The sequence below is a fragment of the Sus scrofa genome, chromosome 3 (genome assembly GCF_054392235.1).
Source record: "Sus scrofa isolate SSC_HxYL_T2T_F1_AM1 chromosome 3, Sscrofa_HxYL_maternal_Yorkshire_Landrace_v2.0, whole genome shotgun sequence".
NCBI lineage: Eukaryota > Metazoa > Chordata > Mammalia > Artiodactyla > Suidae > Sus > Sus scrofa.
This window is the reverse complement of record NC_139385.1, coordinates 34,449,852-34,465,507: the sequence shown is the minus strand read 5'-3', so window position 1 is coordinate 34,465,507 and position 15,656 is coordinate 34,449,852. Positions and strand designations below refer to the sequence as shown.

The window sequence follows — 15,656 nt, the reverse complement described above, 5'->3', positions numbered from 1 at the left end:
CTCCGCCCAGCGCCCAGGTGGGTGTCTCCTCCCCGGATCACGGGTGAGAACTCAGAATCTCCGAGAAGCCGGCAGACGGTGGTGGAAAGAGGGAAGCGGCTGGCCCACCTTCCCCCATTCCCCCGCTTCTCCCCGCAAGGATTTTACCTGCCTCTGCAGCTGCCGCCTCTTCTCTTCATTCTGCTCATCCCGGGCCTGGAGGTCCCGCTCGAACTGGCCCTTGAGGGCCTGCATGTTGACCTCGAGCCGCAGCTTGGCATCTTCTGTCGCCTGCAGCTCGTCCTCGAGCTCTTCCAGCTGGGTCTTCATCTCCTCCATCTGAGTTTCCAGGGCCCGCTTGGACTTCTCCAGCTCATGGACCTTTCACGTGAGGGGTGACATCGTGAAGATGGTTGTGCCGCCCCCAGTGACAGGCAGCTCATCAAGGTCAAGGAAGTGGCTTTGGCTCCCCGAGGGATGGGTGACCAGGAGCCCAGACCAGAGCTTTCCTCTGGGAACCCTTGACTCAGGCCCCACTGCCATGCCCTGTTCCCAACCAGGCCCCCCTCTTTGCACCAGCCTTCTCTCAAGACTGCCTTCTATTCTTGATGAGAGCTCAACAGGAAAGAGGCATGGAGGAGTTCCTGTCATGGCTCAGCAGAAATGATCGGACTAGCATCCATGAGGACATAAGTTCGATCCCTGGCCTTGCTCAGTGGGTTAAGGATCCAGAGTTGCTGTGAGCTGTGGTGTAGGTTGCAGACATGGCTCAGATCCCGTGTGGCTGTGGCTGTGGTGTAGGCCAGTGGCTACAGCTCCGACTGGACCCCTAGCCTGGGAACCTCCATATGCCAAGGGAGCGGCCATAAAAAGACAAAAAAAAAAAAAAAAAAAGGAGAAAGAGGCATGGAGCCCCCTCCCCCCAGGACTGATAAGCAGCAGAGAGGGTGGGTGGGTGAGACGTGGACAAGCAAAGAAAAGGAAGAGCCGCTTACGTTCTTGCCCACATCGTCCTTGGAGCTGACCAGATCCTCCATCTCGGCTTTGAGCATTTTGTTGGTCCTCTCGAGCTCCTCTTTGGCCTCCAACGCCTCTTCGAGGGCCCGCGCCAGCGACAGGGCTTTGGTTTCCTTTTCCCTGGCTTCCGCCTCAGCTCTGTCCCTTTCATCCGCATACTTGGAAGAGATGTTTTTCTCCTCGGCCAACAACTGCAACACACAGAAGGCCCAGAGGTGAGTTCTGGGTGTGCCTGAGGGTGAGCTGCACACACCTGCCAGGCAGGAGAAGAAGCCTCGCGTCCCCACAGATTCATCCCGGTGCAGGTGGAAGTAAGTCAGACATCTGTGCTAATAGAAACCCTGCTCGCTGACGTCCAGGTCTGCTTTTTTGCCACTAAGGCTGCCCATGATGGCTAGTGTGGGTGGCCCAGGTCTCGAGGCCAGTTATTCTTTTGTTGTCTCACAGCCACAGTAGCTTGCTCACAGCCGTAGTACTGGGTCTGGACAGGGAGGGGCTTTGAGCCACCCCGCCCCCAGCATGTGGCCCCAAAGTACAACCTCCCAGTTAATTTTTGGAATAAATCTGAAGTTACTTGTAAACCAAATCATATTTACTAAATCTGAGTAATATATATTAAAAGTTGGAATTTAGGGGGAGTTCCTGTCATGGCTCAGCGGTTAACAAATCTGACTAGCATCCATGAGGATATGGCTTCAATCCCTGTCCTTGCTCGGTGGGTTGAGGATCCAGTGTTGCCATGAACCGTGGTGTAGGTTGAAGACACGGCTTGGATCCTGTGTTGCTGTGGCTGTGGTGTAGGCCTGTGGCTACAGCTCCAGTTTGACCCCTAACCTGGGAACCTGGGAACCTCCGTATGCCATGGGTGCGGCCCTAAAAAAAAAAAAAAAAAAGAAAAAAAAATTGGAATTCAGGGGTTTGGGTCATTACAGGTCTCTGTGTTTATCAGAACTCAGTACATTCATGATTTAAGCATATGTAATTTTAATAAATGACCCCTATGTTTTATGCGCTTACTCCAGGGCTCAGGTGCAACATGCAGCTCAACACTGCCCCACACAGGTTTCTTTTATTCTTTTTTCTTTTTTGTCTTTGAGGGCCCCACCTGCAGCATATGGAGGTTCCCAGGCCAGGGGTCGAATCAGAGCTGTAGCCACTGGCCTACGCCAGAGCCACAGCAATGCTGGATCCTTAACCCACTGAGGGAGGCCAGGGATTGAACCCTTGTCCTCATGGACACCAGTCGGGTTCTTTACCGCTGAGCCACGACAGGAACCCCTTGACACAGGTTTCTGCAGCAGTCAGCAGTCTTTTCCATCTACCATAATTCTCCAGGGGGAGTGGGGCTGGGCCCTTCCTTCCCTCAGCAGCCAGAAAGGCTGCGCCTCTTAAAATGCCTCTCGTTTTAAATGCCCAGGGCAAAGGAGAAATGGAAAAGCCATAACCAGAAAGGACAGAGAGGCAGGTGAAGGGTAGAGTGAAACTTCAAGCTTGGAAAGCATCTCAGCATGCAGGAGTAATGTAATTTAATGTTTTCATTCACAATACTCTTCTTTTTTTTTTACTCTACAAATGTAATGCAATAAACATTACAACTGTGTGTGATCCGTTATACTTAGTGATATAACTGCTTCTAATGAAAATAAAAAAGTACCCTGGTTCATAGGCAAGGGGGAAGTGTACAGATGTCTATAATTTGCCTTGAAATGCATCCGAAAGATGAGATACGAATGACAGATGCAATTCACTCTTACAAAGACGCGAGTGATAAAGCTGCTATGGTAAAGTGTTACTGATTGAATCCAGGTGGTAAGTATACAGGTGTTCACTGTACAGTGCTTTCAGCTTTGCTGTGTGTTCAAAATTCTTTGTAACGCAATGTTAGGCAACAGTAGTATTTCCAGGGTGGATACTTTAAATTACTTGGAATTCTCAGTAGGCTCTCCATAAGTACTCGAGTGAATAAACCCAGAGTTCCTTTTGTGGCTCAGCGGTTAACACACCCGACCAGGATCCATGAGGATGCAGGTTCGATCCCTCTCCCCGCTCAATGGGTTAAGGATCCAGCATTGCCTTGAGCTGTGATCTAGGTGGCTGATGCAGCTCGGATCCCACGTTGCTGTGGCTGTTGTGTAGACCGGCAGCTTCAGCTCCAATTCAACCCCTAGCCTGGGAACTTCCATATGCCGTGGGTGTGGCCCTAAAAAGCAAAAAAAAAAAAAAAAAAACAAGTAAGTAAAAAATCAATGATACATAAAATAAATCTTGTTCCTTGTCAGGGCTAGACCCTGAGGCGTGTCTGAATTTCTAGATGGCCCCTTCGGGGGTGGGATGTGGAAAGTCACAGCTGCCGAGGTTTTGCAGCTCTCCCGACTCGGACCCAGGGGCCCTACCTACTGTTTTACCTGAAGTGTCCAGCAGAGCAGGGACTGGACGCGGATGCTTCGCGGACCCAACCCCCGCAGCCAGTGTCCGGGACCCGAGCAGAGGGCCCTCCAGCCCTTACCTGATCGAACTTCTTCTGCTTCTTTTCCAGGTTGGACACCAGTTGCCGCTGGTTGTCCAAATCGACGACCAGGTCGTCCAGCTCCTGCTGAAGCCTGTTCTTGGTCTTTTCCAGTTTGTCATAAGCAGCTGCCTTCTCTTCGTACTGCTGGGTGAGGGCTTCGATCTCCTTCTGGAACTTCTTCTTGCCCTCCTCCAGGGATTCCACAGTGCTGGCAAAGTCCTGCAGCTTCTTCTTGGAGTCGGAGAGCTGAAACGGCCGTGTCCCGGGCGGGGTCAGAGTGGGGTGGTGGAGGGCGCCCCGCACCCCGAGAAGCAAACTCACCAGCAGGGGGTGCCGGCGAGCCCAGCAAAATGGCACCACTGTTCCACCACCAGCCCAGCCCCAGCCCCTGATCTACCCTCAAGGCCCAGAAAAGCGAGGACGAGCAGCCAGCACCTGGATGTTCAGAGTTGAGATGTGGCGCTCCAGGTTCTGCTTGGCCTCCATCTCCTCGTCCAGCTGGTCCTGCAGGCTGTTCCTCTCGTCCTCCAGCTGGCGCAGCTTGGTGGACACATTGAGCTTCTGCCGGGTTTCTTCTTGAAGCAGCTCCTACACGAAGGACACTGGCAGTCCCAGGGGCCCCTCAGGAGTGTGGTACCCCAGGGGCCTCTGGATGAGGTGACAAGATACCCACCTGCGTGTCCTGGAGCTGGGACCCGAGGGACGCCACATCCTTGGCCAGCTTGATGGCCTTCCCCTCGGCCTCGTTCAGCATCCCCGTGACGCTCTCCACTTCATTCTGAGGGTGCCGAGAGACCGCGGTTAGTCGGAACCTCTAGCACACAATCCTCCTTAAGGAAGAGAAGCCCTTTTCACTCAGCAATGGGCCTTGGGGATCCCCTGACTGAGAAGCCCCCATGAGCTGGGGGGCCTGGTCACGGTTACACCATGGCCCCCCAGGGAAGCACCTCGTCTACAAGTTGCAACCTCTGGTTCTAGACTCTGGTTCTAAGACCCTGTTAGACTATAGTCAGACTGTGTTGACTGGGCCCCGATCCATCTAAATGAATCCCGGATCCTTGCCAAGGTGGCAGCAATGAAGCAGGAGGTCTGAGGGTGCAGACACTGGGAGATGGTCTGGACTCACCTACTCTCTCAAGTCGGAGGAGAGGCTGCAGATGGCAGCTCCACTGCCAAGGGCTCTGTCCCTCCCACCCCCTCTTCCTCCTCCCAACTCCTTCCCCTTTCACTGACTCTAACAGCAAAGCCAGAGATGCAGACACAAAAGGTAAAAAGCCCTCTGCCTTTTCTCCGCTTTACTCCAGGTTCTGGGATCGCTGGGCAAGTCCTTTCAGACATACCAGCCCCCACCCCCAAATCCGTCCTCTGGCCCTTGACAGTGAGGATGTAGATGACCTTGACTCCTCTGCCCCAGGCATTGCTTGAATTAGGATAGCCAACCCCCTGTGCTCAACCGCGTGTGAAAAAACTCAAACGGAATGGTCCTCTGTACCCTTATCCCAGGCGCTAAGCACATTAAATATTTATCAAAAGCTGGGCTTGGAGTTCCCATCGTGGCACAGCGGAAATGAATCTGACTAGGAACCATGTTGTGGGTTCAATCCCTGGGCTCGCTCAGTGGGTCAAGGATCCTGTGTTGCCATGAAAACTGTGGTGTGTAGGTCGTAGATGTGGCTTGGATCTGGCATGGCTGTGGCTGTGGCTGTGTTGTTGGCCTGTAGCTATAGCTCCAATTAGACCCCTAGCCTGGGAACCTGGGAACCTCCATATGCCATGGGTGCAGCCCTAAAAAAAAGACAAAAAACAAAAACAAAAAAAAAGCTGGGCTGTTTCCCATGAATGCAAAGTCAGGCCCAATGTGTGTTCAAAGCTAAGTCTGACCAAAGACAAACGGACCATGTCTTTTTTCAGCTTAAAGCCCATCAATGGCTGCCCAACACTCAGAGTAAAACCTGATCTACGTATAATAGGGCCTTGAAGGCCCCGTGTCCTCTGGCTGCAACCTACCTCTCCAATCCCATCTAGTGCTGCATCTCCCCTTCCAGGTCGGCATTCTGGCTCTACGGGCCTTACGTGATCTCTTCTAATTTCCCACTTACCACTGGGCCTTTGCACATGCTGTCCCTCTGCCTGTAAGTAGACAGACTTCTTCTCCATCAAACGTATGTCTTCTTAGGGAAGCCTTTCCTGACTTGTCCTCCCGCAGGCCAGGCCCCCATATTATTTACATTAATTGCAGTATGTGCCTCTCCTGTCCATCATTTTACTTTCATTTGTATGGCTATTAATAGCCTTCCCTCCGCTAGGGTGGAGTTCCCTTCAGGCAGGGACAGTGTCTGCTTTTTTGCTGTTGTATCTCAGGATTAAACACGGTGCCTGGCATACAGCAGGCACTCAATAAAAACTCTGCATGAGCGGATGAAAGTTTTTCAAGATGAGTTGAACAGGGCGACCATCTCCTCTCCCCGGGGAATGTCACTAAAGGAAGTGGACTCTCGGCTGCGAGCGAGGCTCGGGGAGCTCAGGGTCGGTCCCAGCACCGCCCGCCTACCTGCAGTTTGTGGACCTTGTCGTTGAGCTCAGCCCGGGCCCGCTCCCCATCGCTGCACTTGGACTGGAGCTCCTGCAGCTGCACCTCCAGCTTCTTCTTCTTGTGCTCCACCTCCTGCTTGGCCTGGCTCAGCACCCGCAGCTCCCCAGCTAGGTCCGCGTTCTCTTTCTCCAGCGTCTGCTTGTTCTTGTCCAGGTTGGCCTTGGCCTGGCCAGAGAAGCAGCGGGGAGAGAAGGCATTACCGTTGTGGCCAGGAGAGTGTTTTAGGAGAGGGACCTATGGTGTCGGGGAATCTTCTTTCCTGTCTCCTCCCGCAGGGAGGTCCGGGGACCTGTGCTCCCCACCTCAGGGGAAGGACACGGGGAGGGGAGGAACACGCAGTCACCAGAAAGGCTTTTTTGATTCTGTTTCTTAAGGCTCACAGGTTGCAAACTAGCATCCTCTGGGCCACATCCAACCTGCCTTCATGTCCTGTTGACCCATGCGGTGTCCTTTAACATTTTAAAAAAGAAATGCTGGCGTTCCTGTCATGGCTCAGTGGTTAATGAATCTGACTAGGAACCATGAGGCTGTGGGTTCGATCCCTGGCCTTGCTCAGTGAGTTGGGGATCCTGCATTGCCGTGAGATGTGGTGTAGGTCGCAGCTGTGGTATAGGTCGCAGCTATGGTGTAGGTTGCAGACGTGGCTCAGATCCTGAGTTGCTGTGGCTCTGGCACAGGCCGGCAGCTACAGCACCAATTTGACCCCTAGCCTGGGAACCTCCATATGCTGCGGGTGCGGCCCTAGAAAAGACAAAAAAAAAAAAAATTAAAAAATAAAATAAGATAAATAAAAAAGAAATGTCACATAAAGGTCTGGAGTCCCAGCTTCTCTTTATCTCATGTTTGGAGTTCCTACTGTGCTGCAGTGGGTTAAGGATCTGGTGTTGCAGCACCTGTGGCATAGGTCACCGCTGTGGCTCAGATTCAGTCCCTAGCCTGGGAACTTCCCTATGCTGCGAGTGCAACTAAGAAAGAAAAAAACAAAAAACCTCAGGAGTTCCTGTTTTGGCACAGTGGAAACGAATCTGATTCGTGTCCATGAGGATGTGGGTTTGATCCCTGGCCTCATGCAATGGGTCGTGGATTTGGCATTGCCATGACCTGTGGTGTAGGTTGCAGATGCAACTCGGATCTGATATTACAGTGGCTGTGGTGTAAGCTGGCAGATACAGCTCTGATTCAACCCCTAGCCTGAGAAACTCCATATGCTGTGGGTGTGGCCCTAAAAAGAAAAACAAAACCAAAAACCTCATGTTGTATTATCATGACTGGGTGGTGGTTACACTTAATGAATACACTTGTCAAAATTCACTGACCTATCCACTGAAAACTGGTGAATTTTACTGCATATGCCTCAATTAAGTCTGACTTTCCAAAAACAAGCTAAAGGTCTGGACGCAAGAGTCTTGCCCTTCCTCTAAGGCAACAATCAGCTGGATCAGAGTAGCAGCTGGCCCTGTAAATGGGGCAGTTGTACTCTACTTGGCCCCAGTCCCCAGCACTCCCTTTAGTCTATCACGTCTCATCAAATGTATGCTGCTGTTTCTGTGAAAATGTAGAGAAAGTTACATTATCTAGCCAGCTCCTATAGGCACATGAGCGTCTCTAAGAGAGTGTTCTGGAGGAGTTCCTACTGTGGCACAGCGGGTTAAGAATCTGACCATAGTGGCTTGGGTCACTATGGTGGCGTGGGTTTGGCCCAGCACAGTGGGTTAAAGGATCCAGTGTTGCTGCACAGTGGTGTAGATTGCAGCTGCAGCTTGGATTCAATCCCTGGCCCAGGAACTTCTAATGCTGCAAGTGCAGCCATTAAAAAAAAAAAAAAGTTGTAGGAAAAGGAAGAAAGGAGGGGGCTTCTCCCAGGGGCTGAAGGGAGGAGAAAAGAAGCAAGAGAGAAGCGTGTGGGGGTTCTAAGAGCAGAGGAGCAGAGGAAACACCACGCAGCTCACCCTCAGCCCCTAGGAAGGTTCTGGGCAGTGTCCAGGCAGCCTCAGAAGCCACTGAGGCATGACTAAGAGCTGCCAGGACCTCAGATGGGGACAAAGTGCCTCTTAGGGTAACAGCACAGGGTGATAAGCATGAACTCTGGGGGACATCACAGGATCTGAGCTTCCGTAAAACCGTATTCCCAGAATGGTGGCAACACTACACCTGTGTAAGGGGAGCCGAAGTAAGAATGATATTACAAGTTGTCCCCAACCATCTGAAAATTTGCTAGAGGTAAAACAGTCGTCTTTTTCAGTGCTCCCAGCCTCCTCCTACTCACACAGGTCAGAAACCCAGGCGTTCTGCTGATGGCATGAACAGCTGAGTCTTTCCAGGGAGGCGGGGCCTGAATCTGGGGCATGGCTTCCAGGCCCCGCCCACCTCTGCTGACCACCTGGCTTGGTCATGGTCAGTCACCTCTCCTGGCCCCACTCTTTGAAACAGAGTAAAAGGGACATGGACACCTTACTACTGTCTGGAGGACTTATTATTCCAGAAGGTGGGACTAGCCCCTCTGGGTTCACACTCTATCAAATTAAAAATAACTTCTGAACATAAAAAAGGGAAGACATCTGAAAGGGGAAATTCATGTTATTGATAAAAGCAGCAAGATCGTATTTGTCCAGCATATACAAAGAACTGACAAAATGCTGAAGGTATGCACTCAGATGCTATGTGACAAGTGACAAGGGGACATGAATAGGTAGCCTTTCCTCCATCTGGAGCATGAGGGCAGTTCAGGCTGGCATAGTGCGGTTCAGTGCAGGGCCTGGAGATATGCATTTCAGCAAAGGTCATGGGTGAAATTAAATGAGTTAGTGTCTGGGTGTGGCATGGATGGGGAGTTTGGGGACAGTGGCTACAAACTATTACATTTTGAATGGATAAGCAGTGAGGTCCTGCTGTATGTCACAGGGAACCACCTCCAGTCTCCTGTGGTAGAATGTGATAGAAGATAATAATATGAGAAAAAGAATGTATGTATATGTATGACTGGGTCGCTTTGCTGTACAGCAGAAATTAGCACAACATTGTAAATCAACTACACCTTAATTAAAAAAAATTTTTTTTAAATGAAATAAAAATGAGTGTCTGGGAGTTCCTGTTGTGGCGCAGTGGTTAACGAATCTAACTAGGAACCATGAGGTTGCGGGTGTGATCCCTGGCCTTGCTCAGTGGGTTAAGGATCTGGCGTTGCCATGAGCTGTGGTGTAGGTCGCAGACATGGCTCAGATCCTGCGTTGCTGTGGCTCTGGCGTAGGCCGGTGGCTACAGCTCTGATTCGACCCCTAGCCTGGGAACCTCCATATGCCGCGGGAGTGGCCGAAGAAATGGCAAAAGAAAAAAAAAAAGCCAACTGTGGCAATCTTTAGGTAACACAGCAGTCATTCCATCAGGAAAGTGCAGGGATGGGGGAAAGCCATTACCACTGAGGGGGATATAATTCAGACTTTAGGGATGCAATCCAGCAGGATGTTAGAAGCTAAAAAAACCTCTCCTCTGGGAATGAAACACAAGGAAATTCTCCAAAGGGAAAGCAAGTTCCCAATAGGAAGCACTCAGAGTAGCACTATTTAACTGCCCCAAATCCAACTCACCCCTAATATCCAACCACTGGTGAAAGAAAGATTAGATGCAGCCATTCTCAAGCTACACCAGATAGAGCTGGTTTGCCACTGAAATCAAATAATGACTGTCTTCCTCTAATTTGCAGAGAAAAGAAGATGACTAGAATGTTCTCAGTGTGAAGTTAGCTTCTCCAAAGTCGGGCTAGCCTTTGCTTAGCCACCAGGGGCAGTATATTGTAGCCCCAGCCCCAGAGAGGCGAAGAGGAGGGTCCTGACCCAGACAGCTTGGACTCTGTCACTGACTAGCTTGTGTGACCTCTAGTGCTCTTGACCTCAGTTTCTTTGTGTGTAAAATGGGCTTCCTCTTCCCTGTCCCCTTGGGTGGTTGCAAAGATTGATCAACGAAATGTCCAGGAAGCACTTAAAGACTGGCTGCCACCCCAATCAGTAGAATCGTTATAGCTCATTATTCGACTTGGTACAGACCCTGATAGGCAGTTATTTGAAGCTGTTGGCAAAGAGCTCTTTTCATTTCGTCGTGACACAAAAACATGGCAACTCACCCTCTTGAACTGCTCCAGCTGCTCCGTGAGCTCCTCCACGGCCTGAGTGTGTTTCTGCCTCATCTCCTGCACCTGGGCCTCATGGGACCGAGTCTCCTCGTCCAGGGCCTTCTTCAGCATCGTCACCTCCTGCTCCCTCTTGGCTCTGGACAGGAAGAACACAGTGGATGGCTGTGGAGGAGGCAGATTCGCCTCCGACAGTGCTATGCAGAGGGACGAGGGCTCTCCCGGAACCCCAGAGTCACCATCACCACCTCTCTCTGGCTGTGTGACCTTGGATGAGTCACCTAACCTCTCTGAACCTGGACTGTCCTCAGCTGCAAAACAAGGAGCGTGCTTTCTGCTCAGAATCTCCCAGGGCCAGCAAACAAATATACAAAATGTAACATATGATACTGTTGGAAGAACTGCAAAGTGAATCGTAAAATGTTCCAGAAACATTAACACTAGCTCCCTCTCTCTCTTTTTTTTGTGGCCGCACCCACAGCATATAGAAGTTCCCAGGTCAGGGGTTAAATCTGAACCACAGCTGTGACCTATGACACAGCTGAGGCAACACTGGATCCTTTAACCCCATGCTGGGTGGGGATTGAAACCTCTGCCTCCACAGTGACCCAAGCTGTGGCAGTCAGATTCTTAACCCACTGCGCCACAGTGGGAACTCCAGCATTAGCTCGTATTTACTGAGCATGCACTGTATGCCAGGCCCTGATCTAAACTCTGGGTATGTATCATCAAATATTCAAAGCTAGTTCTAAGAGGCATGTATATTATTATCTCTATTATAGACCAGGAAACTAAGGCTAAGAAAGAGTAAGCAGCTTCCCCCAGGTGTTTAAACCATTGTGTGACACAGCAAGAACTTGAACCCAAATAGTCTGACTCAGCCCAGGCTTTGAGCCACTGCCGTGGGCCAGTGGGAAGGGAGCAGAAAATCGTGCTGGCTTCTAGGCCCAGGGAAAATGTGGGAAATAAATCTTTTTTTTTAGGGCCACGCCTGTGGTATATGAAAGTTCCCAGGCCAGAAGACAAAAAAAAAAAAAAAAAGATGGGAGCTTGGAGATTTACTTACAGAAAAAGACCAGAATGAAATACCCAATAATGTTAACTCTGGTGGGACCAAGGCTGATGTTTTCAGTATCTAACTTTTCTACAAATCATTCTCTAATTGCTTATGTCTTCCTACTGTCATGCAAAATAAGATGAACAATAAACACGCTTTTTTTTTTCTTTTTTCGGGGGCCCCACCCACAGCATATGGAGGTTCCCAGGCTAGGGGTTGAATCAGAGCTATAGCTGCCGGCCTACACCACAGCCACAGCAACGCAGAATCTGAGCCGTGTCTGCGACCTGCACCACAGCTCACAGCAACGCCGGATCCCTAACCCACTGAGCAAGGTCAGGGATCGAACCTGCATCCTCATGGATGCTAATCAGATTCGTTAACCTCTGAGCCATGACGGGAACGCCAACAATAAACATGCTTGTATTTGTTAAAGCCACATACAATCGGGACGATTAATGTCAATCCTGGGGCGACCTGTGTCACAGGACCTGCTCGGCTCTGGCCCCTGCCACCAGCCCTCCCCTCAGTGCGGTGGGTCAGTGAGGGTGGGGGTGGGGCCCTCACCTGAGCTCCTGCTGGGTGGCCGTGCTGTCCAGCGTGTCCTCCAGCTCCGTCTTCAGCGCCTCCAGCTCCTCCCCCAGGTCCCGCTTCTGCTTCTCGGCCTTGTTCCTCGCGGCCCGTTCTGAGTCCAGGTCCTCCTGGAGGTCCGAGATGTGACCCTCCAGCTCCCGGATCTTCTTCAGGGCGTTGTTCTTCTGAGCAATTTCATCATCCAGCCTGCCGGGGACAGAGCGCCGGAACTGAAGACCCCCGGGTCCCAGAACCCCTGTTCTCTAACCCACAACATGGCCAAAAATTGGTTTTCCAGAACCATTCCTGTGTGTTCCATAGATATCAAAACACATTCCACCAGTGACCCAAGACACAGCAGACCCTTCCCGCTATGCTGCGCTGCTCGGAGATTTATGTGGGACGTGAGCTCCAGGGTCTGATGTGAAAAAACAGGTCATGCTGCAAAAGTGTGTGTGTGTGTGTGTGGTGGGGGGTAGGCAGAGACAGATTGACAATAAGAGACAATGCAAGGAGTTCCCTTGTGACTCAGTGGTAATGAACCCGACTAATCGCCATGAGGATGCGGTTCCATCCTTGGCCTCCCTCAGTGGGTTAAAGATCCAGCGTTGCTATGAAATGTGGCGTAGGTCACAGAGGTGGCTCAGATCTGGCAATGCTCTGGCTGTGGCTACAGCTTTGATTTGAGTGCTAGCCTGGGAACTTCCATATGCTTCAGATGTGGCCCTAAAATGACAAAAAAGAAAAAGAAAAAAAGAAAAGAGAGAGAGAGAGTGAGCGCGGGAGAGAGACCATGCAAAGCCTTGGTCCCAGCCTAGCAAGTAGGAACCTAGTGGATGCTTTCTTTTTTTTTTTTTTTTTGTCTTTTTGTCTTTTCTTGGGCTGCTCCCACGGCATATGGAGGTTCCCAGGCTAGGGGTCGAATCAGAGCTGTAGCCACCGGCCTACGCCAGAGCCACAGCAACGCGGGATCCGAGCCTCGTCTGCAACCTACACCACAGCTCACAGCAACGCCGGATCGTTAACCCACTGAGCAGGGGCAGGGACCGAACCCGCAACCTCATGGTTCCTAGTCGGATTCGTTAACCACTGCGCCACGACGGGAACTCCTAGTGGATGCTTTCTGAATGCTACACAGTTATTCCTCCCTGGCAAGTGCTGGTTTGTTCCTTCTTCCATGTGCTCAGTGTGTGAGTGTGTGTTCTGCTTCATGCAAAGCGCTTGGCCACGCACTGCTTGGTGGGGGTGGGGGGCTGTTAAAACAGGGGAGGTGGTGACTGGGGGTCAGCCTTGTCCAAATGACACAGGCCAAACCAGAGGGAGCAGCTGGCCTTTGCTTTTGCCCGTGATGGAGGGAAAGGGCCAGCTGGAGGGAAGGGACAGGTGGAACTCCGAGGGGCAGGGCGGGGCAGGCGTTTCCGTTGACTGTGCTTGTGAACCAGCAGCAGCAAAGGAGGAAGCGAAAGGGTTAGGGTCAGACTGCGGAGGGCAGGTGGGCTGTGAGGGCCCCTGTCAAGGGAGCTGGCTTTTCCCGCAGGTTCCTGGGCACCTTTATGACTTGAGGGATGTCACTGTCCCATCACCCCAGCGCTGTCACAAGGCGCAAACGGGCCAAGAGAGAGCTGGCCAGGAGATCACCCAGAAAGTGAATCGCAGCCCTGCCTCTCAAAAGCCAGGTGACTGTCACATGTTCCCTGGCTCAGCTTCCTCCTTAGTGACTAGAGGTGACAGCAGCATACTTGGCCTGGTGTCTGCAAAGACACCGCTTCAAGCGAGCTTAGCCCTCCATGAGCAGGTGAATCACGGTGAGCTGTTGTTGCTGCAGTACCTGCAGTGTGAGGCCATTTGAGTGACCGCAGCTCAGCGGGGAGCTGGGGAAGGGGGCACGGAGGGACGGGGATGGGCAGAATCTGAGGGCTGCGGGATGCTGGGCGGGGAAGAGAAGGGGGACAAAAGTAGGGAGGAGACTGGCATTCACAAAATGAGGGACCTCAGGAGGAGGGGACCAAGGACAGGAGCGTCCTCCTGGCCTCAAACACGTGGTGTTAGAGATGCCATGGAACAGCCTCCGTGCACAAGTGGAAATCCAGAACTGGACTGGGGTGTAGACGACAAAGACCGGTACCCAGGAGGCAGGCACGGCGGGAGCAGGGGAGACACAGTGAGAATGAGTTTGGAGGGAAGAGAAGAAAGGCAGAGGTGAGGTTCTAGGGGTGCCAGGAGGACCTGGAGGCACCCAGGAAGCCTGGCCCTGGCCCCCTGATGTAAGATGGAGGCCTGCCTGGCGGAGGAAGAAGACCAGGCCCCCGCACATCAGCAGGGGCACACAGGGCCCTGGAACACGCAGGCCCAGCCCCACAGGCCCAGCTACCTGCTCAGGGCCGCCTGCAGCTCCTCCTCCTTCTTGGCCAGCTGCATCTTGAGCTCGGCGATCTGCGCCTGCAGGTCAGCGATCTGCTCATGGAAGTCGCTGGCCTCGCCCTCCAGCTTCCTCTTCAGCTTCTCCAGCTCCTGCCGGCTCTTCTCCTCCTTCTTCAGCCGCACTACGACAAAGCCAAGGCCATTCAGGAGGGGGACACCACCAGTGAGATCCTGGGGCATTGCACGTGGAGGAAACTGACACACACACAGCCCCTCTCCCCTCCACCCACTGGTCACCATCCCACCCGTGCCGCTGTCCCATCCGTCCTGGGCTCAAGCACCTTCTAGGCCTAACGCATGTGTTCACAAAGGGTGAGCAGGCAGCCTGGACAGGCTTGTCCTTTCTTGCAATAATCTGCCATGGTCACATTCCCTCTCTGATTTTCCTAGTTTTAAACTATCCACTCAAAACCTCGCCAGGTAGCCGATTTACCTTCCAGTTCTGAAATCATAGACTCGTGCTTATTTTTCAGCTTGGTGAGATTCTTGGCTTTTTCTTCCTCTTCTGCCAGGTTTGTCGTTAAGTCACTAATCCTCTCTTCAAGGAGTTTTCGCTCCTTTGGGGGGCAAAGCAAAGGAAATATCATTCGCTTTTTCCTTTTTTCCAGGGTTGACATTCACCGCAAGTAATTTCCAGACCAACAGTTGAAAGGCAAATGCATATTATAACCAAGTGCAACCTGGAGTTTTAAACAGGGAAGGAGAAGTTCCTGAACAATAATTATTTCCAAAGATGGGCCACTTCTCATCTCAGGCCCCTCCATCCCTCGACCTCACGGCTCAGCCAATGGACCCTCTTCCCTTTCCTGCCTCCTTCCTGCCTCAGGGCCCTTGCATGGACCCGACCATCTGCCTGGGATGTGCCCCCCACCCCTCTCCCTCTAACTGCTTTCACTCTCCAGTTTTTTTTTTTTTTTTTTGCCATGACAGATGGCATGCCCAGGTCAGGGATCAGATCCAAGCTGCAGCTGCAACCTACACTGCTTTGGCAACACGGGATCCTTAACCCCCTGTGTTGGACTGGGGATTGAACCTGTATCCCAGCATTCCAGAGATGCCGCTGATCCCATTGCACCACAGTGGAAATTCCCAGGTTTCCTCTGAAATGTCGCTTCCTCCAGGAAGCCTTCCCTGAATCCTCCCCTAGTGCTCTGCTGTTATAGTATGGTGAACCCCTCCTTCAGAACACCGATCATGATAGCAACTCCTGGTTGCATGTACGATTATGTACTTACTGTCTGACTAGAATATAAATCCCAGATGGGGTCCTCATCCATCCCACAGACCCTGCCCCTGATGCAGGGCCTGGCTCGCCATTGGTGCCCAGCTGACATCCAGCTCAAAGGACTAAAGGTAGCCCACCCTCTGTGGAGCTGCTCAGTGG

At 52.0% G+C, this 15,656-nt stretch overlaps 1 protein-coding gene across 6 annotated transcripts in view; it reads right to left on the bottom strand.

Moving 5' to 3' along the window:
* The window catches only part of MYH11 (myosin heavy chain 11), a 139,359-nt gene that overhangs the window by 12,131 nt on the left and 111,572 nt on the right, over positions 1-15,656 (bottom strand). For all 6 annotated transcript variants that reach the window (XM_085017495.1, XM_085017497.1, XM_021086165.2 and 3 more), the window contains 10 exons: positions 14,706-14,829; positions 14,223-14,394; positions 11,846-12,058; positions 10,216-10,360; positions 6,057-6,263; positions 4,179-4,283; positions 3,941-4,093; positions 3,503-3,751; positions 975-1,187; positions 148-360 (listed from right to left, as the gene is read on the bottom strand). In XM_085017495.1, coding sequence (XP_084873621.1) covers positions 148-360; positions 975-1,187; positions 3,503-3,751; positions 3,941-4,093; positions 4,179-4,283; positions 6,057-6,263; positions 10,216-10,360; positions 11,846-12,058; positions 14,223-14,394; positions 14,706-14,829 — 1,794 coding nt within the window. The remainder of the gene's footprint in view (positions 1-147; positions 361-974; positions 1,188-3,502; positions 3,752-3,940; positions 4,094-4,178; positions 4,284-6,056; positions 6,264-10,215; positions 10,361-11,845; positions 12,059-14,222; positions 14,395-14,705; positions 14,830-15,656) is intronic.